The sequence below is a fragment of the Crocodylus siamensis genome, chromosome 2 (assembly GCF_052110815.1).
Source record: "Crocodylus siamensis isolate JL-2025a chromosome 2, ASM5211081v1, whole genome shotgun sequence".
NCBI lineage: Eukaryota > Metazoa > Chordata > Crocodylia > Crocodylidae > Crocodylus > Crocodylus siamensis.
In genome coordinates, this window is record NC_143396.1 from 163,963,237 (window position 1) to 163,987,320 (window position 24,084).

General features: G+C 44.1%; 1 protein-coding gene across 1 annotated transcript in view; it reads left to right on the plus strand.

The window, feature by feature from the left end:
- Positions 1-20,949, plus strand: part of LOC149871030 (low-density lipoprotein receptor-related protein 2-like) — a 30,448-nt gene extending 9,499 nt beyond the window's left edge. Inside the window, exons 10-33 of the mRNA XM_090034543.1 lie at positions 13-181; positions 820-1,045; positions 1,793-1,918; positions 3,687-3,911; positions 4,328-4,639; positions 5,519-5,731; positions 6,616-6,942; positions 7,733-7,948; positions 8,523-8,761; positions 9,183-9,312; positions 10,111-10,289; positions 11,254-11,440; positions 12,345-12,563; positions 13,596-13,779; positions 14,616-14,817; positions 14,910-15,074; positions 15,816-16,013; positions 16,468-17,014; positions 17,391-17,519; positions 17,778-17,882; positions 18,135-18,371; positions 18,917-19,412; positions 20,234-20,354; positions 20,920-20,949. Coding sequence (XP_089890669.1) covers positions 13-181; positions 820-1,045; positions 1,793-1,918; positions 3,687-3,911; positions 4,328-4,639; positions 5,519-5,731; positions 6,616-6,942; positions 7,733-7,948; positions 8,523-8,761; positions 9,183-9,312; positions 10,111-10,289; positions 11,254-11,440; positions 12,345-12,563; positions 13,596-13,779; positions 14,616-14,817; positions 14,910-15,074; positions 15,816-16,013; positions 16,468-17,014; positions 17,391-17,519; positions 17,778-17,882; positions 18,135-18,371; positions 18,917-19,412; positions 20,234-20,354; positions 20,920-20,949 — 5,182 coding nt within the window. The remainder of the gene's footprint in view (positions 1-12; positions 182-819; positions 1,046-1,792; positions 1,919-3,686; positions 3,912-4,327; positions 4,640-5,518; positions 5,732-6,615; positions 6,943-7,732; positions 7,949-8,522; positions 8,762-9,182; positions 9,313-10,110; positions 10,290-11,253; positions 11,441-12,344; positions 12,564-13,595; positions 13,780-14,615; positions 14,818-14,909; positions 15,075-15,815; positions 16,014-16,467; positions 17,015-17,390; positions 17,520-17,777; positions 17,883-18,134; positions 18,372-18,916; positions 19,413-20,233; positions 20,355-20,919) is intronic.
- The last annotated feature ends 3,135 nt before the right edge of the window (positions 20,950-24,084 follow it).

A 24,084-nucleotide genomic window follows, 5' to 3' on the forward strand; every position in this document is an offset into this window, starting at 1 on the left:
CTGCCCTTGCAGGTACATGTACTGGGTGAATCGTGGTGACAAGGGCAGGACTCTGATAGAAGCAGCAGGAATGGATGGCTCTGACAGACGAGTGCTTGCTGCTGTCCCCATGGAAGAACCATTGGGCCTGACTCTCGATCCAGTAACTGGCAGACTATACTGGATCAGTGAATACAAAGAGGTATAGTGAAAACCATAGGCAGTCTCCCACATGATGTGGGAGGCTTACTTTTAACTAGCAAGCTATGCTAATTAAAAACACCTGATCACATGTATGGGTATCCTCTGCACTAAAAAAAATGGTGGCAGGGCACTTTGAACTAAAGCATGCTGCTGCTACTTCTGAACATGGGGATGCTGATGCACATGATGCATGGTTTTTATTTTTGTGTTCCCAGCAGACCCTAATTATGCAGGGAGCTTGCTCTGACATCCAATTTTATAGGAGTCTCATATTTCCAATAGCAAAAATGTTAAGCTGTCTTGTCCAATCTGCCCTTGTTACATGGCATAAAGCCTATAGTCTTGGAGATGGAGGGGATAAAAACAACTTGCCAATTGGTATCAGTCTTCCAAAAGCTCATACAGGCTGTCCTTCCAAAGCTACTTTCCAAGGCACTCTGCCTTGCTGCTTTGGTCTGGTGCCTCTCTATACAATGTGACCAAATCAAAGCAAAAACACACTTACTCTGAAATGGCAAGTAAGATCCCTTGCCTCCCAAATCAATCCTTCCTCCTATACTACCCATTCTGCCTCCCCAAACATGCCAGATCCCCAAACATACCAGATCTTCTAACCTTTTTTTCCCCTCCTTTCAGTCTATTGAAACCATAAAAATTGATGGCAGTGGGAGACACACTTTTCCAGAGATGCTCACGAGTCATCAAGACCCTGTGGGACTTGCTGTATTTGAAAGCACCTTCTTCTGGGCAAATGAAGACCATCTTGTGTCTGTTTCTTGGGACTCCCTAGAGAAAATGGAAGTGCTGCTGAATGCCTCCATCTCTGCCTTCACAGTGCTGCATGAGTTGCAACAGTCTCCACGTGAGTTGCCTTGCTTTCTTAAGTATGTCCTTGCATCCTGAGAGCAAGAATCCCAAATGGGAGGGAACAACTTATTGTAGCTGCTGTGGCACTTGATGTGCAGCTGCACCCAGTCCCTATACACTGTCACCTTGAGCAATGTTGCTCCAACTCGCTTCCATGGCTAGTTAAGTGTTACTCCATACAGTGCCTCTAAGCAAATAGTACTTGAAAATACTAACTAGTAGCTCCAGTCCTAGGTCACTTCTTTCTCTTTCCTAGTGGATGACACTGAATCTTCCATCCTCCAGCTAAGCAAAAATTGCCTCTTGCCCACTTTTTAGCTAATATTAACTTAATCTTGGATTGCTTGGTTTTTAAACAATTAAGTCTCCAAGAGCTTTATCTTACTCTAAAGCCCTTTTATGCAGCTAGAGGAGCTGCCTTTGGTAGAAATAATACCAAAGATGGTCAGCATTGGGTCTCTTACTAGCCTAACATCTTGTGTATAGATGGCATAAGATGCACACTATTATGATAAAGGCAAGAGCCTGAGTGACCCAAGGGGCAGGGAGAGCTTTTTGGATTAAATAGGGAGAGCCTAGCTCCAGAAAAGGCTGGGCATCCTTGGAACAAGAAGTTGGCATGCTCTGGTTGGCACCAGCAGAGTACAGAACCAATTTAACAAGAGTTTCTCATGTCTGTTCACCAACATTTATGATAGTTCATGACTCATGAACTGCTACCCCTAACCTCTTCTCTTACTAGGGAACACTACTACGTGTACTCCAGGATCTTGCAGTCACATCTGCCTCCTGTCACCTGTCCATCCAAAAGGCTACAAGTGTGCTTGTCCAGAAGGCATGTTCCTCCTACCTTCTGGAAAATGTACAGGTAAGCCTAGATGCATGTCTTGAGGCTGAGGTGTGTGGCTTTTTTGTTTTTAAGCAGTTTAACCTGCCAAATCCCTTGGAATAGGAACAGTATCCTGTGGATAATGGAGCATATCCCCTCTGCATTCTGGATAGGCTATAGGAGTCCTGATATTCAAAGGTGAATGTAGGATTAGATGAGGCTATGCACAGTGGCTCTTACTCCACAGGCACAAATGAATGTCCTTGACTCTCTGAAGTAGGCCACTTAATACATGGAGTGGGGGTTTTAAACATGCCTCATCCTGAAACCAGCCACTATCTGTTACTAGAATATGGCCAAATCTGTCCCAATTTTAAGAGCTAACAGTTGGGTGATTTGGCTTTCATACTTCAATGACCACATACCTAGCAGCTGGGCATCCATTCACTTGCAGGATTATTGTAACTTCCATTTTGAGACTACTAGATGGAAAGTGCCTTCTAAAGTGTAGCCCTGAATGGACTTTTCGGCTAGGAAGCCTGAGCAGCTGCTGCTCATGAAGCCAGTATCACTGCACTCATATTTGAATCATGGGCCAGAAGGCCAGCAACAGGTAGAGTAGTCAATGTCTAACTCCTAGAGTGCCTAAAGGAGGGCCATAAAGGCCATTGTGGATGATGTGGTGGTTGACTGTCTGACCTTGAGCACCACAGCTGCAGGCAGTATGAGATGCCCCCTCCCTGAGTGCTTGCCTTAGCCATTTCAGAATGGGTGTGGCCTGGCTTAAGAGCAGTCCAGGCTCCACAAGGCAGCTGCTGTCCTGAGGGGTGGAAGCTGGTATTGGGGAATCTAGCTGCAGTTTTTCAGCCTACTTACTGTTCCAAAGACGGAGTAGGAAGCCTAAGCTGTGCTACATAGACTAGCAACCACAATAAGCTCTTTTTTTTTTTTTTTTGTTTTCACATGTCTGGCTCTAAGCTGAGTTAGCTGTTGGGAGGTTTAGCAAATTCTGCTAAGCAGCTGTGCTAAACACTACTACTGCCTGAGAGCTACAGGTAGTTTCAGGATCTCTCCTTCCTGATCTGAAGGACTAGATAGTCCTGGGAGAGGCTTCAGGAGGCTGTTTTGTCACAATCTCTAAGCACTATAAGGCTACAGGCCACTAGCTCTGTAAAAGACTGATTTGTCTTAAAAACCTAGACTTTATATCCACTAGAAAACACTACTGCAGGCTGCTACAGTCTTATAAGATGTGGGTCTTAGGTGTGTGCAACACCTGCACATGGCTTGATGGGTCAAGGACTCTAACAGCTGATCATGCCATACTCAAGTGGACCCAGAGGTTATTTTGATGCTATACACAAACAGCCAGCAGAAACTTTGTTCTACTTGTTTGTCTATAAACAATAAGATCTTGCTGTCAGCCTGAAGTATCCCCATCCCATGTGACAACTGCATCTAGAAGCAAGTGAGTGACCTAGCCAAGTAAGCAGGCCTCTCTTTCTTGAGTCCATGTTCACTTTCTCTCCTCAAAGGCAAACTCCAGTTTCACATGCACTGTTGCCCTAGTCCTTTCTGAAATCGCATCTTGCCTTGGTCTGATGTCCAGATTAGCCAACCAAATGCACAAGATGGTGACCTCCAAAGCAATTGGTACAGACCTGGCTTGACCTTCACTTTTTTTTTCCTTAGCCTCCTCATTAATCATGGCTAAAGTGGTAGTCACACCAGGTTATTACTAGTCCAGCCTGGTCACATAAACTGATCACCCCTATTTTTGCATAACTTGTGGCATTAACCTCTGCAGAGTTGACACTTGTATATACAACTGGTAAAAAGATCTACTTCCTGCAAGTAGACCCCAAGGGTCTGACTTTCAACAAGACAATGGCTCAAGAGCAGTGGGAAAATCTCCATCTGCAGGATGTGGACTGGAAGAGAGACTTCACTTATTGGACCAATAACAAAGGGACACTAATACGCTTCACTGGGCACCCAGGAAGAGGAGAAACTATCCAAACTGGATTACCAGGTGAGAAGCTGACTCTCCCATCCTAGAGGAGCATGAACATAGTGCTTGCAAAGCCTAATGGATCAAATGATGTTGATGTCTAAAATGTGAAGCCTGTCCTGAATGACCCTCTCAAAATTAAGAGAACGAAGAAGCTGGGCAGGAGCTTAGACAGTAGTACCCAGACTTGAAGCTGAGGGGGTACTGTTGGGAGACCAAAAGTGGTTGTCTTGGTTTTTGCAGACATAAAGCTCCAAAGGCCATAAGCAGCTCTGAGTCCATCCAGACTGCAACAAGAAAGGGTATATTGATCCTGTCATGCAACAGTCTTTGCATGCACAGTATGGGGTGACTGCTCTTGTAAATGAACATAATCTAATAAAATGGACTGTGCCTCTAAGCTCCTAATTTATTATAATTTTTTCTTCTCTCTGCAGTCTGTTCTGCTAAAATTGATGTATCATCTGGAGCCATATACTGGCTAGCTTGTAATAGGAATTACATTAAAGTTACCAGACTTGCTGACATGGTCACAAGTACACTCTACCATACGGAGAGCATCATATGGCACCTCTCTCTAGACTGGCAGAGGGCATCTCTCTACTGGCTTGAAAGTGGAAAACCTCTCAAGAAGATGAACCTTACTAGTGGTAGTATGCAGGATGTCTGGAACATAACCTGGTCAGATGACCTTCATATTACCCTAGATGCAGGATCATTCAGCTTTCTCTGGAGTTCAAAAAACTTGGGTAAAAAAAAATATATATATACTAGAGTGATATCATGCATAAAGGCTTGATGACTTGCTGTTCCTCAAACAGCTCTGGGGGAGAAGATGGAAAAAGGACATGGCAACAATTTATTTGTATGCTACTTGGTTTTCCACTTTTAGTACATGAGTCCCTTCAGTGCTCATAGTGGACACTCTGTATGCTGGTAATAGCCAAGCAGTCTGGGTCACCAAGTTGCCTTGCTTTTGGTGGTACAGAGTCTAAATCCACTCTGGAACACCTAGATGGGTTTTTTTTTCCTTTACCTTTGTAGGTAGAGACTAATCCAACACTAACCTGAGATCTATTTGTTGCCTGGAGTGGTTGTCTCGGCTGATCCAAGCCAGGCCTAATTTCTGATTTTTATAAATGCACTTGGAGCAGGTTGAGTCCACTAGCCTTCGATTCTTCTTATTACCTCTGGCAGATGCATTTTTGGCAAACCATCCATTCAAAATGGAGCAGCTAGGAGGGTTGGGCTTGGGATTCTGTGCTGCTGACTAATAGGCTGGAGCAAGAAACAATGTTGGATTGGAGTTGTCCTCTAACTTTTTAACATAAGGGCATCTGACTATTAAGCTAAAGTCCTGGTAAACTTGTATGTTGCAAGACAAATGTAATGAGACTTGGCCAAATATTGTCTTCCTGACTAACAGTTCTGGTACACTGTGACAAACTATTGCACCTTGAATGCTCACAGTAGTGCTCCACAACCTGTGAGAAGCCAGGGCTACTCCTGCTCTAGTGGGGTTGGAAGGGTTGTCAGACAGATGACTTCCCTAGTATTGAGGCATACCATATTGAGTACCTCTCTACATTTTACATGTCTCATGTGCAAGAGCCTTATTGTTCTTACAGGTCTGCAGGCTCTGAGCCTTGCTAAGAATAAAGTGGACACACTGAAGAAAAGCTGGCTGCATGGGGTAGTAGCTGCTTATGAACCCTACCTGGTGTCGGTCAACAAAACTGTTCTCCTGCTCTGGGACAGAAGGAAGATGGAGGTCCTGACCAGCATGGAGGAAGCCAACATAAAGGAAGTACTTGTGTTCTTGGCCACAGAAGTGAAGACTGGTAAACCTTCCATTGCTCTGCAATAGTTGTTCTTAATGTATGCTTAGTGCTGGCTAAGCTTCAAAGCCAAGTCTTTCTGACTTGAGTAGGGGTACCCCATATAGTTTTCCCCCAGACCTGCCCTGCTCGAGGTATTATTAGACAGCTTTGGTAACAAAGATGTGTAACTTGAGGGGGAGGGATTTATTTTAGGACAGGCTACATAATAGTCTTGAAGTTGCTATTCAGACCTCTTTCAGGATCAAGGCAACCTAATATCCCTGTCACTAGGGTCAGGAACTTGGCTGTAGGCAGAGGGACTCATCGCTCTCAGTTGAAGTAGAGGAAAGGGTAGCACCTCCAAGCTAAAGCCTACTGCTGCCTGTCTAGAGCATATTCAGGGGAACCCTACATGGAGGACTCTAGCCAGGGGCACAATTGCAACACTCTGAAATGCTAAAAAGTACCATCTGCATCAAGTGAGGCTTGGCAGGTGGGATGCTGCTAGCTGATCAGTAAAGTGCTTAAACTGGCTCTCAGAAATGCTAATCATGGGCATCTGGCTTTCTGGCAATACTTGGCTTTGAGCCTCTAGAAGTCACTTAACTTAGTCTAGTTTGGTCAGGTGCTGGTGAACTAGAAGGGTCTCACTTATGCCAGTAGTGGAGCAAATAGCTTGGGCTTCTCAACTTAACTTGGCTGTTGTCTATAATTTGAGTTGATCCACCTGCTTAAGCTCTGGATTGGGGGGTGGGGGGGTCTCTAAAAATTGAGAAGGGAATGGGGATTTAAGTGAGGTAATCTACAGACTGCTGATGTTTCAGTGTCACTTCTAGTACAAGCTGTAAAACTACTTCTTGGGGGGTTTTTTTTTTTTATTCATATATATATTTTTTTATCTGAAGTGCCAGAGCTGGTGACTTCTCCAAAGCCAGCTGTCAAAGTAACACTTGTACCAGTGACTTCTTCTCCAAAGCCAGCTGTCAAAGTAACACTTGCACCAGTGACTTTGAAGACAACAGTAACTACTACCAAAAAGAGCACAGCAGCTACCACAACAGTAAAGTCAACAACCACTTCAATTGCATTAACCCTTCTGTCTTGTCCTCGGACTCTTGTACCCTGCCAAGATGGGAAAGAGTGCATACCAAATGAGTATTGGTGTGATGGAGAGAGGGACTGTCAGGATGGCTCTGATGAAGAAGACTGTTCTCAGTTCTGTAATTCTCCAGGTATTGTATACACATGTTTGTTTAAATGTTGGATACTCAAGCACTACTAGTGCTGTTAAGGTAGGGAGATTTAATGGCCTAAGCCTCAACATTCTTTTCAAAAGAGACCTTTATTCCAGGCATAGTCAAAATAAGACCTACTTCCTAGTGTGGATAGGCAAAAAAAATTCTTGGAAGCATGTGAAACTACAAATGAGGCTTGTCCCTTGAATCCTTTCAGCTTAATATTTAAACACTAACATCTTGCTATTGGTTTCTAATAGCCAGAACTAAACCTAGAAAACTGCCAGCATTGCTTTGTCTGCCCACTGGCTTTAAAACAAAGAGCAAATCTGCAGGAAGTGGCTCTAGACATGAGCCATAAACTTGTCTCTTGTCTGGCTTACTTGTGACCCAACCAACTAGTAACCTACCATCTCTAGTTGGGTGTATGGAGAATCCAGTGGCTCTTAACAAGCAAGAACAGTGTTGCATGCCCCTGCTCACATGGGCTAACTTTCCATGTGCATAACGGCTTACCACCTGCTCTAATACTACAGCACTTGTAGGTTCTGAGTAACTATGGAACTGTGGGGCCTGCATGCCCCTCAAGTCCAGTGTTTCCTAGGAAGAAACCTCCAGCCCATCCTCTTCCTCCCGCAGCACTGGATTTCAGTGCTTGCTAAATAAGGTCACTCCTGAATAGGACTTCATGGCCTGTTTTTGGCACCTCCCCCTCTCTCTTTAAAAAAAAAAAAAAAAAAAAAAAAAAAAAAGTGAAAGCAGCCTGACAGTACTGCATCTATTCTAGGAGTCTTCAAGTGTCTGAGTGGGAACAAATGCATTGAGGAGAGCGAGCACTGTGATGGTGTACAACAGTGTCCTGATGGTTCAGATGAGTTGAACTGCTGGAAGCCCACACAAGAATGTGCTCTGCGTTGTGATGGCAACATGCGCTGTGTCCCAGAGAGCTGGTTGTGTGATGGCAACCCAGACTGTCTTGATCAAGCAGATGAGCAGGGATGTGGTAAGACCAGTATAAGTAGACTTGAGTTTATTTAGCCCATGTAGTGAGGGGTGGTTGAGTATGAACTTTACTTTTAAAAAGTGAAATTTTTAAAAATTTATTTTTTAGATTGTCCCAGGGCTATGAATCCCTCTGGGAAGAAGGGATTCTCTCCAGTAGCCAACAAGCAGTGAAGAGCTTAAGCTCAAATCTTTCACCTTTGTTTTTGTGGCATGGGTGGGGGTCCTTTTAACCTACTTGCAAAACTAATGGCTTCACCAAGCAGAAACACTTCTTACACTACCCTAGGCTGAATGACTGAGACAAGAAACAAAGCTGCTTCTGAGCCAGTAAACATGGTTGGGGAATCCCAGGCATGGGGATCTATCCATCATAATGATGGATGAGTATGCTAGCAACAATACTGCTCTTAAACTAGAATTATAACCTGCCATATGTGCTTCCCTAAATGGCTTGCTGGAGGCACCTTTTTGTTCTTTAATGCTGCCACTTCAGCATACCAAAACTTCATTGCAGCCGAAGTCACTTTTACATTTCCCATCTTAAACTAAGCAGAGTCTCTCTTCTCCTCCAGTTCATGAAGAGTGCAGCAAGACTGAATTCCAGTGCAGGAGTGGCCAGTGCATCTCTTACTCCATGCACTGCGATGGGGACTATGATTGTAAGGACCACTCTGATGAAGAAGACTGTGCAGTCCCCAAGCCACTGCTATGCCGATCAGGAGAAGTTATGTGCCCCAGAAGTGGCGAGTGTGTCCTGAAAGAATGGATATGTGATGATGACATAGACTGCAAAGATGGATCAGATGAGCAGGTATGGAAAATAGTAACTTGCAGGACTTACTGGCCAGTGGGTTCTCTAGATTCACTTTAGAATCCAGTTTTAGAGCTGTAAGTGGAGTCTGTCCTGGTTATGCCAGTTCTGAGGCATACTAGATTGTGAACTAACACCCTCATGTCCTTTCTGAGCTCTAAAAGGTAGCTTGTAGCAGCTGAGAAGCAAACAAATGTCAAAAGACAAGCTCTGAGATCTATTGGAACTTTAACATCAAATGCTGTGGTCCACTTGTCCATGGAGTAGCAGGTCTCTTCATACCTCAGTTCTTAGGTTCTTTCTTAATGGCTGTGCTGCAATATGTACTGTTCTTGCCAGGAGCACTTGGGTAATGAAAGATATCAATCCATTGTAGCATGCATCCAAGGTACTATAACAAAAAGCTGTTCTCTATCCACAGGACTGTGAGCATGAGAAACCTGAATGTAGTTCAAAGCAGTGGTCCTGCACTAATTTCAAGGAGTGTGTTCCAGATGTCTGGCATTGTGATGGGGAGAGAGACTGCAAAGATGGAAGTGATGAAACTGGATGTAAGCAAGCTCTTAAGTTTCCTCTAGTGCAATTCTAAGACTACCCTTCTTTGAGTTTTTTTTGTAGAAAGCAATCTTTCGGGTCTAGGCCTTGCACACAAATGGTACAAAACTTTTTTTAATTTTAGGTTTACTATATCTTCAACTTTATGCCTAGATGTTCCTTTTTCTCTAATAGACTTGTCTACTGCAGCTGTGATCTAGTCAAAAACAGTGAGACTTCCCAAAATCCAGATGAGAACAACATAAATACTGCAGTGTCTGGTCCTAAGTTTGGGGGTTTTTTGTTTGTTTTTGTTTTGGGGGGGTTTTGTGGCTTTTTGTACTATGAAATAAACTGCACTAAAATTGCACCTGTAACAAACTTGGTGCAGAGCTAATCCCTAACAGTGCTTGGCTAAAACTAGCATTCTTTGCTTGCATTACTAAAGTAGCTGCTCCCACCCAAGTTTTGCAGAACTATTTCAAAGGAAGCGGAGCTTGGCTCCTTAATCTGGTAGATCATAGGCCTTGGTGCTCACTCTTACCTGCTCTGGAAACCCTTGCCCACAGTACAAGCTTCTGGCAGAACAGAACTGACACTCCTTTTTTTTTTTTTTTTTTCTATTGTAGTAGGGGGGAAATAGGATGTACATGGTTTTTAGCCAATAACTAAAGAATTGAGAGCTACTTAATGATGGGGTAAACCTGAACTCTTATAAACTTGGGTGACTGCCACCACTGTTGCTGCTATACAGCAACAGACCTGTCTAGCCCCATCCCATGTGGGGCAGTCCATAAACACAATTCTGTCCACAGGTCAGCCTGCAAAGTGCTCAAATAATGAGTTCCAGTGCAAAACAAGTGTCTGCCTCAACCACACCCTGGTCTGTAATGGCAGGAAAGACTGCACAGATGGGTCAGATGAAGGTGATAAGTGTATTCTGCCATGTCAAAAGCCATGCTCTCAAATCTGCTACCAGTCACCTGGAGGACCTGTGAGTAAAAGGGAAGCTGCTTCACCCAACCCCTTTCCCTCCCCTCCAAAAGACCAAAACCCACCTTTTTGTATTTCCAGTGCTTTTGGTCACTTTTTTTGATTTTGATTATCAAGCCAAGTGATTCTGCTTGGCTTCTCCCCACCCTCCCAGGTGTGCCAAGTTAAGTGAAAGCAGGCTCCTTCTTAAAAAGATCACCTGCACACCACCTACCTGGCACTTCAGTGTGTTTTTTGGTTTTATATAATTGCCCACTTTACCTGCCTGTCTATAATACATTTTAAGGGAGTACTAATCTGTAGCTGCTTTCCAAGACTGAACCAGCAAGATGTGGCCTGTAAGTGACACCAGTCCAAGTCCTATAAATTCCCAAAAGGCTTATGCCCCCAGATATTCCTGGGGGCAGATCTTGGCTGGTGTGCCACCTGCCAGTAGCTTATGGAACTACTTCTCTGGCACTTGCAAGGTGTGGCAGATCTCAGCTTCCACTATATCTTCAGGCAGTAGAAGCCCACGCCCCTGGGCCCTACCTGCACTTGTTGCACTAAACTAAGGATGCCCTTCTTCCCTCATTCATGCCCTCTCCCTCAAGCTAGAGCAGAGAATAGAGCACTTAAGGAGGCAGGAGATGGCTACTTAATTAAGGAACTGTGCTCTCCAAACTTTGAACTGTCAGCCAAGTTCTTGTTGAACCTGAGGGGCAGAACTCCAGGAGTGAAGTGGGCAGTAAAATGGACAGAGCTGACTTGCTTCCTTGTCTGTAGCAGGGAAGTAAAGCCATCCTGTTTTGCTGCAGGCATGCCTCTTATTCTTCCTTTTTTGAGGCTGTCCAAATGCCCCTCTTAGTCATTTGACTAGCTTTGAACCTCACTTGGTCCAAAATGAGCCCTGAATGACTGACTAGTGTACTGAAGTCTTGTGCTGGCTAAAGGTGAAGTAGGCTGATGAGCTGCTCCTGTTTCAGAGATGCACTTGTCACAAGGGATTTGAACTGCATGATGATGGCCTCTCCTGTAGAGACATCAATGAGTGCCAAGAGCTAGGGCATGACCCTTGTAGCCAGACCTGTGTCAATACTAATGGTACCTACAGCTGTGCCTGCCACCCTGGCTACCTGCTGGAACCGGATGACCACACCTGCAAAGTGACAGGTAAGGGATTTCTGTCCCTTCCTTCCCCAGATCAATTCAGTGCCCAGAACACTGGGGCAGGGGGCTAGAGGGCTATATAGCTCCCAGAAACAAGCTCTCTACCTAGTGCCTAATACATAGAAACACTTGTCAACTTGGCTCAGCCCTTTTTAAGCCTTTTTAGGAAGCCATGCCTAGTTGGGATTGCTCCTCCAAAGGGACCAAATCCATTCTGATCTCAGTGGGCTCTGGCACCTGCTCTTGAAGGTGGGCAGAGGTGGCTACACTAGCTAGATCCTGTCCCACTAGGATTCCTGTGCTTTTGGATTCAAGTTACCGGATGTTCTCCAACTCGATCCAAAATGTTGAGCATCTTTGCTCCTTTTAATCCCCAGAAGCATCAGCCCTTACTTTTTTGGTTAAGTTTTGAGCTCCTCCAGTACCCCAAAGGCTGTAATGTCCATATGATGGAACTGTCCAGGTCTTGACTTGATGGCAGTTGGGCTGTTCCTAGCTTGCCCCACAGCCAGGTGGGTTCTCTTGAGCAGTTAATTTCTCCTTTTCTGGCATCAGTGTTTAATGCAGCACTGGGGCTGTTACAATACTGATATTCCTAGAAAGCTGGGTTTTAGTGCTTGCTCATTCATCAGGGGGGAGCAGCCTCCAAGCCAGAGATGAACCCATCATTCTGCTATAGAATCTAGCTGCCTGGAAGAGGGTTGTTCCAAGTGTCTTGGACCCTTGCAGCAAGGCTACGCTGCTACAGCCAGTTGCTGACCACCTCCCATACTAGTATGCAAGGCCTATGCTTAGTAGTTCAGCAGTACTGTAGCCAGACCTATAAACTTAAGGTGGGGAGAAAGTAGAGGCTGCCTTAACAAGCAAAATAAATTTAATTCCTGCCTATTGGATTCTGTCTTGGCAGGTTCAGAGCCAGTGTTGCTTGTAGCAGTCCAGTCTGACCTATTGCTCTATGGATTGAGAAGTCTGAAAGATGATATCCTAGCTAGCACTGACAAGAACTTGATTATCTTCTCTATTGACTATGACTTGGTAGAAAAGAAGGTCTTTTGGATGGATCTCAATGCAGAAAGTATTAAATGGATATCAATGGATGCCAAGAAAAAGGGAACTCTTGTGAAAGGTTAGTTCTAACTTCATCACCACTTTTCAGGATTTTCCTACAGCTTCCTACTACTAAGAAATGTCTGCAGTGGGAGTCTTGGCTCAAGCAGATTTTTTTTTTTTTTTTTTTTTTTTTTTTTTAGGCTAGAAGATGAGTGTCAGCTTAACTGTTATAGCTGCCCCCACAAAAAAGCAGGAACTAAACTGGGGGGGGGGCCAAGGGAAGAAGTAAATGCAAGTCTAAAACTAGTCTTTAGCAGTTTTGAAGTCCTTAGCTGCTGGCAAAGTGTGCTAGGCTGTAATTGATACTTGCTGTGTTTAGATATGTTCCAGGATGCTGTGGGCACTCTAGTGAGCCATGATAATTCAAAGCCCTTGACCACCTTTTTTGGTATAAGGACACTAATGCATGTAATTTGCTGGAGTACTTAAAGCTCCCTGAGCACTAGTTTCACAAAAGTGCCATGCCACTGCTCTTGGCACGGATGCTAATGTGATTTGGAGCATGTTTGACTTCTGCACTCCAGCAGACTTGACTAATTTTGAGTCTGTGTTCCAGAGTGTTGGACTTCCAGCATGTTTTTTGAAGTAGCCTCTCTGCACATGTATAGGAGCTGAAAGTGGTGTAACATGGATAATGCTCAAGCACCATACCCCATGGGAAACAACAGTTGGCTGAATTCCACCCCCAGCCTGCCCCCCATCCATCCAAAAATACCCTATTCTGAAAACTGCAGTGCTATGGAGTCCAGGATGTGAAACTGAGTCCTGTTGCTCCTTGGGTAAAATCAGTGTCTGTAAAGTCAGGTGCTTGGGGAAGGAACTTGCCTGCCCTCTAAGTGCAAGTAGGGTTCAAATAGGCTGTGTCAATCACTTAGGGCTCCTGAAGCACTACTTGCACAGAAAGCACAAACTATCAAAAGTACCCTGCATCTTCTGACATCCTGCTGAAGTACTTCTTCTATTTCACTACCTTTGTGTTTTTTGGGGTGGTTTTTTTAAAAAAAAAAAAACTCGGGGGGGTAACTTTTTTAGTATCTACTTGTTGCAGGCATCAAGTCGGACTGTATTGCAGTAGATTGGATAGGGAGGAATCTCTACTGGATTGATGGGACTGTAGGGCAGCTGTTGGCCATGCAACTAAGTGCTCCTTGGAAGAGAAATGCTGAGTACACAGTGGTTCTAGATGAGGATTTAGACCAGCCTCGATCACTAGTGCTCCATCCACTGAATGGGTAAGAGCTATAGACCATACCAGCTGTCTTGAGTTTAACTGGTTCACTGAATGTTCCAAACTCTAGCTGAGAACTAGAACTACACCAAGCCCATGACTTCCTAGGTCAGCCTACCCTTTTCTCTACTGTATCTGCAGTGTGTACACCCACAGTCTCTCTTTGTTCTTGAGTTGCAAAGTAGCGGTGATGCACAACAGTCTCTTGGTCTTTTTATCTTTATGAATAGATTAAGTTTTCCCATGGAACAGCTGTGGGGGGAGACTACTACAGCACTGACCTGCTAGGGTCAGTGTTGCCATACTTAAGGCTGACTTTGGAGGCCAGTGGTTAGACATGCCTCTGAACAAATTCCTTCCTGGAAGTAGGGTGTGGGATTTTGGCTGGAACAACGCTTCCAAACAAGTCTGTAGATGGAACCAAACAGCTTAGTGTTGTGTTGGCTGTTTGTAAGTGGTGGTCAAAGCTACACATGCACTCCTAGCTTCAGAACATGATATAGGCCCTTTTTTTTTTTTTAAAGGGAGGGGGGGACAGGCATTTAAGACTTGGTTCTCTAATTTAGGCTAGCCTGAGCACCTTTTTTATATACTGAAATGCTCTTTAATGCCTCTGCACTTCTTGTAGAGCAAAAATGGTACCATTCTCAGTAAGACTACCTCTTGCATGCTGCCACCCCCTTTCCCCTGCTCTTCCTGCCAAAAGAAGAAATGATTGAGAACTGATGCTTGCAGCCATATTGCATACTAACTATCTGGCTGGGGGTTTTCTGTGTTTTGTTTCAAGGGGGGGTGGAGTTTGTCAAACAGTAACTGAACAATCCATTTCTTTTGACCTAGGTTAATGTACTGGTCTGAAATAGGGGGCCAACCTCAAATAGAAGAAGCTGGCATGGATGGCAGCAATAGGAAAATACTTATTGACCAAGGGCTTGGCTGGCCAACTGGTCTGGCTCTTGACCTCCTAAGCTGGAAAATCTTCTGGTGTGATGACAAATTTCACAGCATTGGCTCTGCCAATCTAGATGGCAGTGGCATAAAGGTATCAAAATTGTCTTTTAAAAAAAAAAATTATAGCTACCTTCAAACTTGCTTATTTCACATGCACAACCTTTCTTTAAATGCTTCTCCTAGGTATTCCAACTAAGCCAGATCAAGAGTCCCTTCTCGGTAGTTGTATTTGAAGATGATATCTACTGGTCTGAGATGAAGACAAGGACTGTACAAAAAGTAAACAAAAAGACTGGTAAAAACAGGACTGTATTGATCAAGCGGCATGGACAGCCCTATAGCCTAAAGGTATTACTGAAACTTTCTTTTTTCCCCCACTTAAAACTGCCTTGGCATAATCGCACCAGGTGGTAGGATAAAGATGGTTTGTATGCATATGAAAAACAAGGACATGTCATGGGTAAACAGGCTTCACTCACTATCTAATGGCCTAGGCCAAACAGATTCCCTGTGATGGGGTGGGGAAGGGTTGCATATTTGTAAGTGTCAACACCTAAGCCTTCTATGGACAGTCTGGGTGTCTCAAACAACCTGCTGTTCCTGCCCACCCCATTGCACTTATTTAAGGAGAACTGATGCCAGCCTTCTGATTGGAAACTGTGGTCTAAGGTCTTATGCATTGCTCTGAGCATTCACTTGAATTCTAGTACCCTCTTTTTTTTTTTGCATTTGTACATACAAGTGGTCTTCTAGATGGCCTGTGGGGCCTTGTGGATGTAATGAGCTTGCACAAGGATTGGAATAAAGACTCATTTACTGAGAATGTGACAAACACCACATAGTGCATTGATCAACTCAGTCTAAACTTCTTAATTTATGCAAAACTAATTGCATGTTCTGAAGGCTTGTTTGTTTTTTAAAACAAATTTGGCTGCCATCTTGGCTTAAAGTCTGCCTCCTAACCCAGCTCCTACTTGGCCATGGCTTAAAGCAGTAACATACATGGCTTTGTTTGGGGCATGATTGGAAGATGCACTGCAACTCTCATCTGTTCAAATATAATGTTATGGCTATTTTTAACTATTCTAGGTAATGCATGAAATGTTGCAACCAACTGCACCAAACCCTTGTAAGGAACTTGGCTGCTCCCACTTTTGTCTGTTGAATCCAAAACACAAAGGAAGTTGTCGGTGCCCAATTGAACTAGTGCTTGCTGATAGAAAAAACTGCATTCCTCTTAAGGATTCTGCATTCTTGTTCCTAGTAGCTTCAACAGCTATTACTCAGGTAACCTTCTGCTAAAAATAGGCTGAGTGCAGGGAGACTTCCTTGATCATGCCATGCCTCGGTCTTTCAGTCTGAATCCAAAACTGATAAATGATAACTACTCTTGGAGCCTTTGGCATGAGCCAGGAAATATACTGTAGCCTGAAAAACAACAACCAAGCTGCCTTTTCTTAATACTGCCTCTCTAGGCAAGCAAACCTACAGTGTTTGTATCCTTATGGGGGGGGAAAACCCCCCAAAAAACTGCCAAATGCTGAAGTACAGCATAATGGGGAGATAGCACTTGGATCTTTATAGCACCACTTAAAAAATTTTGGCTTCTACTTGCTATGACAATTCCTGGGTCACCATGCAACTTGGAGTAGGCAGATTAGATATCTGTGGGTCTTGGAAGCCTGCAATAGACTATGAACTGCAAGCATTGCAAAAATATTTTGCCTTTACTGTCTTCCAGGTATACCTGAAAAAGCTGCCAGCTACAATAGGAGGGACAACTCTTCCTGAACATGGTACTCTACCTCTCATCAACCTAGAGCATCTGACGGCAATGGACTATGCTGTGAAAGACCAGTCACTCTACTTTGCAGAGCTGAAAGGTGGTCACATAAGGCTGTTAAGAATCAAGGATTCTGGCAAACTCTACTGGAAGAAAGTAGTGCCAGTGGAAGGCACTGTAATATCTCTTGCTCTTGACTGGTTGAGTGGCAACATATATTGGGTCAGCAGCCAGAACCCATACATTCAAGTAGTAACTTCAAATGGCCGTTATAATCTGACACTGATTGACAAAGAGATCCATAAAGCAGTTGCAATTGCACTGCACCCACCAACTGGAATGATGTGCTTTATTGACCTAGGCTCTGAGACTCGTAGGGCTACCCCAAAGATAGAGTGCTCTGCTATGGATGGCAGCAAAAGGATGGTGCTCTGGAGGAGATCCCAAATTCCTGTTGGCTTGACTTTTGCAGACCTGGGCACTCGGCTCTACTGGGCTGACCGTAGTAAGTACAACAGGCTTGGCTCTGGTAAAATCTGATCTAGACAGTGCTGGCGAAGTAACTTTAATTATTTCTTCTAGCTGAATATTAAATTCCAAATGTGAGGACTGGTATTTTTTCCATCAGCAGAAGAAGGGTATCCTTCTGTCTGAATGAAACTTGTACATAATTTTTTTTTGAGTCTAGCCCTCTGGGACACCAGGATCAAGCCAAGGCTTGGTTTCCTCCTTCCTGGAGGTAGGGTGCAAGTTGCCTGTCATGTCATGAACAGGAGCTTTGGACTGCTAGTTAGCATGTATATTTGCCACTGAAAACTTCAGCACCTGTTTTTTGCACTTCACGTATCACCAAAAGGCTAACAATTCTTTTCCTCTTGCAGTGAAAGGGGTTGTTGAAAGCATTCAGTTGGATGGCTCAAAATACAGAATAGTGCGGGGAGGGCTGCATGGCCTCTTGCTCTTCACAATTGGGGAAGGCATGATGGTCTGGACAACCTCCACTAACAATGGTAAGATCAGTGATGCAGTTAACTGGTGTCAAGGTGGGGGTGGTGTGCAGTCTAGCAACTCAAGAGCCATGTTGGGGTGCCAAGAACAGTTGGCTCACTTTCTAAGCAAATGTACAACTTTGTGCTTAGGAAGGAAGGGGGGAGAAGGTAGACTTGTCCACTGCCAACTTATGGCTTTTGTTCCGAGTTAGATTGCTACTTCTGCAAGGGGGGAATCTGTCTTCCTTTCTAAACTCTCTTTTATATTCTGTCTGCCAGCTACAAGAGTGTGGCACAGCAAACTAGAAGCAACAGAGAACTGGTGGTTTCAAGTGGATGGGAAGATCATGGACATAAAGATATACAGCAAGTTCACACAGCAAGGCAAGTCTAACTACCTTTTCTAAAAGGATAGATCTGGACTAGAATACTTCAGGGAGAGTATAAAGCTTTTCTTTACAGAAGAACAATACATTTTACTCTTAAGTTCACCTACTGGGGTTCTTCCTATTTCTTTTTTTTTAAGCTGGGGGGAGGGGGGGATGGAAGGACATGTGTTCATGCCACCAGTATTTCATCTGGACCATAACTTTGTATAGTGTCAAAACAACTTTAACTATTCTGCCTAACTGTTAGGTACAAATGGCTGTTCAGAAAACAACGGTGGATGCAGCCAAATCTGCTTAGCAACACCACAAGGGAGGGTCTGTAAATGCTCCACTGGTTATAATCTACAGCATGGGACTGAATGCATTGCAACTGTGACATGTCCTGAGCCTCTTAAGGCTTGCAGAGATTTCAAGAAATGCTTTACCAAGGAGCAAGCATGTAATGGCTACTTTGACTGCTTGGATGGCTCTGATGAAAGTGACTGTAAGTAACTCCTTCAGCTTAAGCTAGCAGGCTGGTGTTGCTATTGCTCAATCCTGAGCTGTAACCCAACAGCACATGCTCATGGGGTGGTGGGTAGGATCAAAGTACTGCCAGCTTTTCCCACTTAATGAGTAGACAAGTCCACTTAGCATGCAGCAGACCTTTGGAAGTGCACTATGGAAAATCAACTATATATCGAGCACATACTTTAAGTGGCAATAAAGGGCTTCATCAACTATGGTCCACAAATCACTTGACTCCTTGATCAAGGATGTAGTGTCCCATGAACCTCCTGGTAGTCTCAACATTTCAAACTAGCAAAAAATTGTTCTAGTGTCAGTGGCTCTTAATAGCTGAGAAGACAAGGGCTTGACAAACCCATGAGCACACAGTAAATATCAAAAGCTATTCCTGATGCATAGGCTTGCCTATCCCAATGTAATTGGGGAGTTTCCAAATAATACTTGGAGACCAGTAAAATGATCTTCAGTTTAGCCAACAATATAATATTCAATATCAAATTAAAACTAACCATCTCCTCTTAGGCACCTATCAAGATAAGAAGAAACCCAGCACAACAGTACCACTACCAAAGAGGCCAGGCAAGAAGGAAGAAGTACCAAAACGTATCCTAACCACCACCAAGAGACCCACCACTAAAACCAAATATTTGCACCCAGAGGTGACAAAATATGCTAGAAGGAAGCCTTCAACTGTACAGACTCCTTCCCTACATAGGGAAAACAAGATTACTCCACGTGTATGGGAGCATATAGAGCCTTCTCCATCTCTCGGCATTGAAAGGGTCCTTGGTTCTCAACCTTGCAGTAGTGAAACATGTAATATGAGAGGAGACTGCACCATTGAAGATGGCATGGTGAAGTGCCACTGCATGTTGGGATACAGTGGTGACCACTGCGAAGAGCCAGCCGTCAAACCTGCAGCTGGTCCCATTATCCTGAGCATTCTTGTAGTACTGCTTGTCCTCATGGCAATGGTGGGAGCTTTTATCTACATGAGAAGACAAAGTACCTTGGAAAGGTAAGGATCTCCTGACTAAAACCCATGTAGGCACACCAGCTGGGGATGAGGCAAAAGGGTTGAGACCACAGGTCATGAATCAACAAGACTATCTTCCTGAGGCTGTATTGAGCACTTGACTGTAACCCATACATGATGCATACTTTTTTTTTAAATCCATATCCTTGTATACTTTTATGAGTCTTGTAGAAAGAAGGTTTGACTGAATGATCCATGCTATTACAGCTTGAGGAGGTCAAAGTGACAATTCCATCAAACAGTTGTATAGACCCTCCTAGGAGTATGCAGCTGCTTGCCACAGTTGAACCTGGCTCACCTTTGGGGGAAGGTGGAGGGGTCACAAACCCCCCCCCCCCCCAAACTTGTGGCACTACTCCTTTAAATGGTAGTACTAATGTCTTTGACACCAATGCTTTTAGAGGGTATCCAAATGAGCTACCAAAACCTCTGGTAGGTTTTCTTACTGCAATGGTAGCTTTGATAAGATTATTGTAGCCTGTCTAAACTTAATAGTGTATTGGGTACTAATACTGCTTGGGAGTACATGCTACTTCCCCTTTAGAAATCAGCCTTGCAATTTTTTGGCTCACTTTGAATGCAATAGACTTTTGGCCCATAGTCCCAACGGTAGGAGAATCTTTCAGCAACTTTCCCCTTGTTTAAATAGGATCTACAAGTGCTTAAGTGCAATATGGCTTCAGGAATATATATATATATATATATATATATATATATATATATATATATATATATATATATATATATATATATATATATATATATATATATATATAAAATTTTTTTTTTTTACTCTAATGCAGGACCTCCAGCACAGCCTCCTTTAGGGCTCTGACCTCCTATCACCGGGAAAGTGAACCAGAGGAAGACGACATTGCCACAAATGTCTCAACATTTGTTAATAAAGCCTATGATGGAAAACAGGTGAGGAGTCATCCTAGCCCTAAATCCAGTTTGCAGAGCAGGTAGGCAACCCAGAAGCCTTGAGCAGAGCAGACATGTTCCTTCCCCGAACATTGCATTGCTTCTACCAGCACTAAAGTGGTCAATTTTTTTTATCCTGGCTTTAAAAGCCACCAAGTAGAAGCCCTCTTAAGCTGCTGCTGGGACAAGAAATTTTAAAGCCTCATTAAAGAGCTGCAATGCAGCTGACTCCATTTAAGGCCACCAGACCTAGGCAAGTTGGGACCAGAGTCCTGAACACTAATACTAGCAAGCTGCTTGAGCCCCTAAAATTCATCCTCCAAGATTTCCTTAATGGGGAATATGTAAGGTTCAGAGCACTCCTTCAATTGGCCTGTGAAGTAAGACTTTGATCAAACATGGTGTGATCACAAGCTGTCAAATGGCCTAATGCCATACTTAAGCTGAGTGTGGAACAACTCTCTCTAACTTGGTGCTGGCATTGCACTTGAATCAGGCTACCCTACCTTGCAGTCCATGGATAGTCTCCCTCATGCAAAAAATCTAACTTCATGTTTCATTGCAGGAGCTGGTAACTCCCCTGAAGATGGAATGAGTTCAGCCTTGAAATTAAAGTCTTAGTGAAATTTAAATAACAGCTAATCTGCATGTGTCTTTTGTTTTGATCCCTGCCCCCCTTCCAAAATGGTACAGCTGGGAAGGAATGGTAATAGCTTTTTAAAGCCTTTATTTATAAAGCAAATTTTTGGTCCTTCATTGTATAGCAATGAATTAATCATCGGTGACATCCATAGTCAATGATACCAGTTTGGGTAACACTTCTTCTTTTTGGAGACTAGCCTTGCCTTTTTTTTTTATGATGAATTTTGTTAAGCCTAGCAATTGTCTTGGATTTCAAGTAAATATGGCAACCCTGACTTTTTTTTTTTTCCTCCCCCCTCCCCCCCTTTGGATTCTGTGCATGGGGAAACCATAACTTTTTTTTTGTGCTTTTTAACTATCCATGTATAAAATCTAATCTAACTCTTTAATGGGGGGCGTCTAGCTCTTCCCCTACCACCACTGGGGTGATGGATAATATAACCTGCCCCCCATATCAGCAGGCTCCATCTTACCTTGGCTTGGAGATGGAACTGGGGTTGAAATGCCCCAGGTTGCCATGTGCATGGAGCAAAAGTAAGTAGAGGGAGAGGGACAGGTGGGAAGCAGAGGCTGTAGGGGAGTGGGAAGCTGTGGCTACTGCTCTGAGTAGGAGCTAGAGCCCAAGCCACAGCAGCCACCTGCTTCCCCACCACCCTAATGTTACTGAAAGGCTCTTCCCCTGCCCCCATGACAAATTGGTGGGGAGGGGAGCCTTGTCTTGTCTTGTAATACTTGCTATATTTTACTCAATCCCAGCAGGCTTTAATGCTGCCTGCACAGGGATTGCAAGCCTACACTTGATGGTAGTGGCTGAAGGGTGGCAGCTGTCCTTCTATTCTTGGTTCAATACTCAAGGGCTCTAACAACCTCATGCTCCCTTGAAATGAAAGCTAAGGCTCCAACTCCCAGCTGGACAGGCTCTTGACCTATAGCTACTAGAATCAGTTTGGAGTGCTGTGATTTATCTAAAGAAATCAAACTCCTTCACAACCCCTTGGAGCCAAAACTAAACCTTGAAATAGGTCATGTATTGCTGCTGAGCTATTGGCCCATACTAACAAAGACCAGTTGCATCATTGTTTTATGGGGGCTTGAGGAACAGTTTCTGGAGATGTGCATGTTTCTTCTCAGGCTGTGAACTGTTAGCAGTAAGTGGTAGTGCCTTTCCTAAAGCAGACAGTTGGATTGCAAGTCTCTTTTTTATTCCCATGAGTTGGTGTGTTTTTGTTTTAACAGGCAGGGACTTCCTGGGACATTTTATTGGAGCAGCTATGTAGTGGAGATTTTTTTTTTTTTAAATACTTTCTTGCATCCCAAGAAAAATCCCCCTTGGGCCTCCTTTTTCTCCTTTTTGTGGGGGGGGGTGGTGGTTTAAGCATAGCAAGCTAGCCCCTCTAGGCTGTATTCCCACAAAGTTCTTGGGTACAGCAGACACTAGCAAAAGAAGAAAAGCTGAACACTTAGAGATCAAGCCCTAGCCAAAGGTGGGGGGGGCAGCAGTCTATACTTCCCTATATGAAAAGTATTTTTGGAGTTGACTTTGTAGTCCACTTTTTATAACTTGGCCAATATAGGTGTTCAGTCCTTTTTAGTTCTTGGTATCCAGCCAGCTTTTTATACTTTGTTTCCAAGTTCACCTTCTAGAGTTTGGGTAGATGATTCTCTTGAACACAAGGGTAGTAGGGTCAGACCAGAGTGTGAGTGTCCCCTGGTCCTATCTCCTTCCTCTTTCCCTTTTTTTTTCCCCCCCCCTCCAGTTAGTGCAATAGGCAGACACCCAAATGCCCTCATTGTGTTGGATCAGGTGTATCAGACAATTGACTTCTTTATGGGGGGTGATTTTGTGATGACAGGCTGAATGTTTGTTGGTTGGTTGGTTGGTTGGTTAGTTGCCATGGCAAGGCTGCATACCACTTGATGTCTAGATGATGGAGAGTCTACTTCTGGTAATGGGAATGAAGCGGTAGCATTCCAGGCAGAAAGCAAGACCATGCTGGCCTTAAGTAGCACTATGTTCACCTTTTTCCTAAAATTGCCCTTTGGGGATATAAAACAAAAAAAAAACCAAGCTGATGGAGCCTCTGTCCTTGGCCAGAAGGCATGTTCTTGAGGTGGAATGGAGCCTGTCCAATCCACACTAAACCAAGCACTATGGTAATTCCCCACTGTCAAGCAAAAAAGCAATCCTGGGGTTGCATCAAGCACTTGTGTCTATGAAATCATTCTAGGGCTAGAAGGGACCTCAAGATCATAGAAATCCAGCCCCCCACCCAAAGGGCAGGAAGTCAGCTGGGGTCATAGGATCCCAGCAAGATGAGCATCCAATTTTGCTCTTGAAGGTATTCACGGTAGGTGCTTGAAACACCTCTGGCAGGCTGTTCCAGACCTTGGTGGCTCAGACAGTAAAGAAATTCTTCCTGATACCCAGCCTGAAATAGTCTTGTAATTTATGACTTTGACCTCCATCATCCCTTGAGGTGCTCTGGTGAATAAATGTTCCCCCAGATCCTGGTGGTCACCCCTGATAAAATTTGTAGGTGGCCATCACCCCTGAGCCTGTGCTTTTCCAGGCTAAAAAGCCTTATGGTGCTCAGCCTGTCGTCATAAAGTCTGTTTTTTCCTGACCTCTGATCATGTGCATGGCTCTTCTTGGGACTCTCAAGCTTCTCCACATCCTTTTTGAATTGTGGGGCCCAAAACTGGATGCAGTACTCCAGCTGCAGCCTCACCAAGGCCAAGTACAAGGGGAGAATGATGTTCTGAGATTTGCTTGAGAAGCATCTATGGATGCAAGCCAGCATTTTGGTCTCTTTACTAGCCACAGCATTGCATTGCAGGCTCATGTTCATCTTGTGGTCAATGATGACCCCCAAGTCCTTTCTTCTGTAGTGCTAGCCAGCATAGCACTGCTGAGCCTATAAGGATGCTGCAGTTTGTTTTTCTTACCAAGGTGGAGAACCTTTACATCATCAGGTTCTCATCTGCCTGCTTGCTGAACCTGTCCAGGTCAGCCTGGATCACCTGCTTGTCTTCTGGTGTGGATGCTTTGCCCCAAAGTCTGGTGTCATTTGGAGTTGGGAGTGGACTG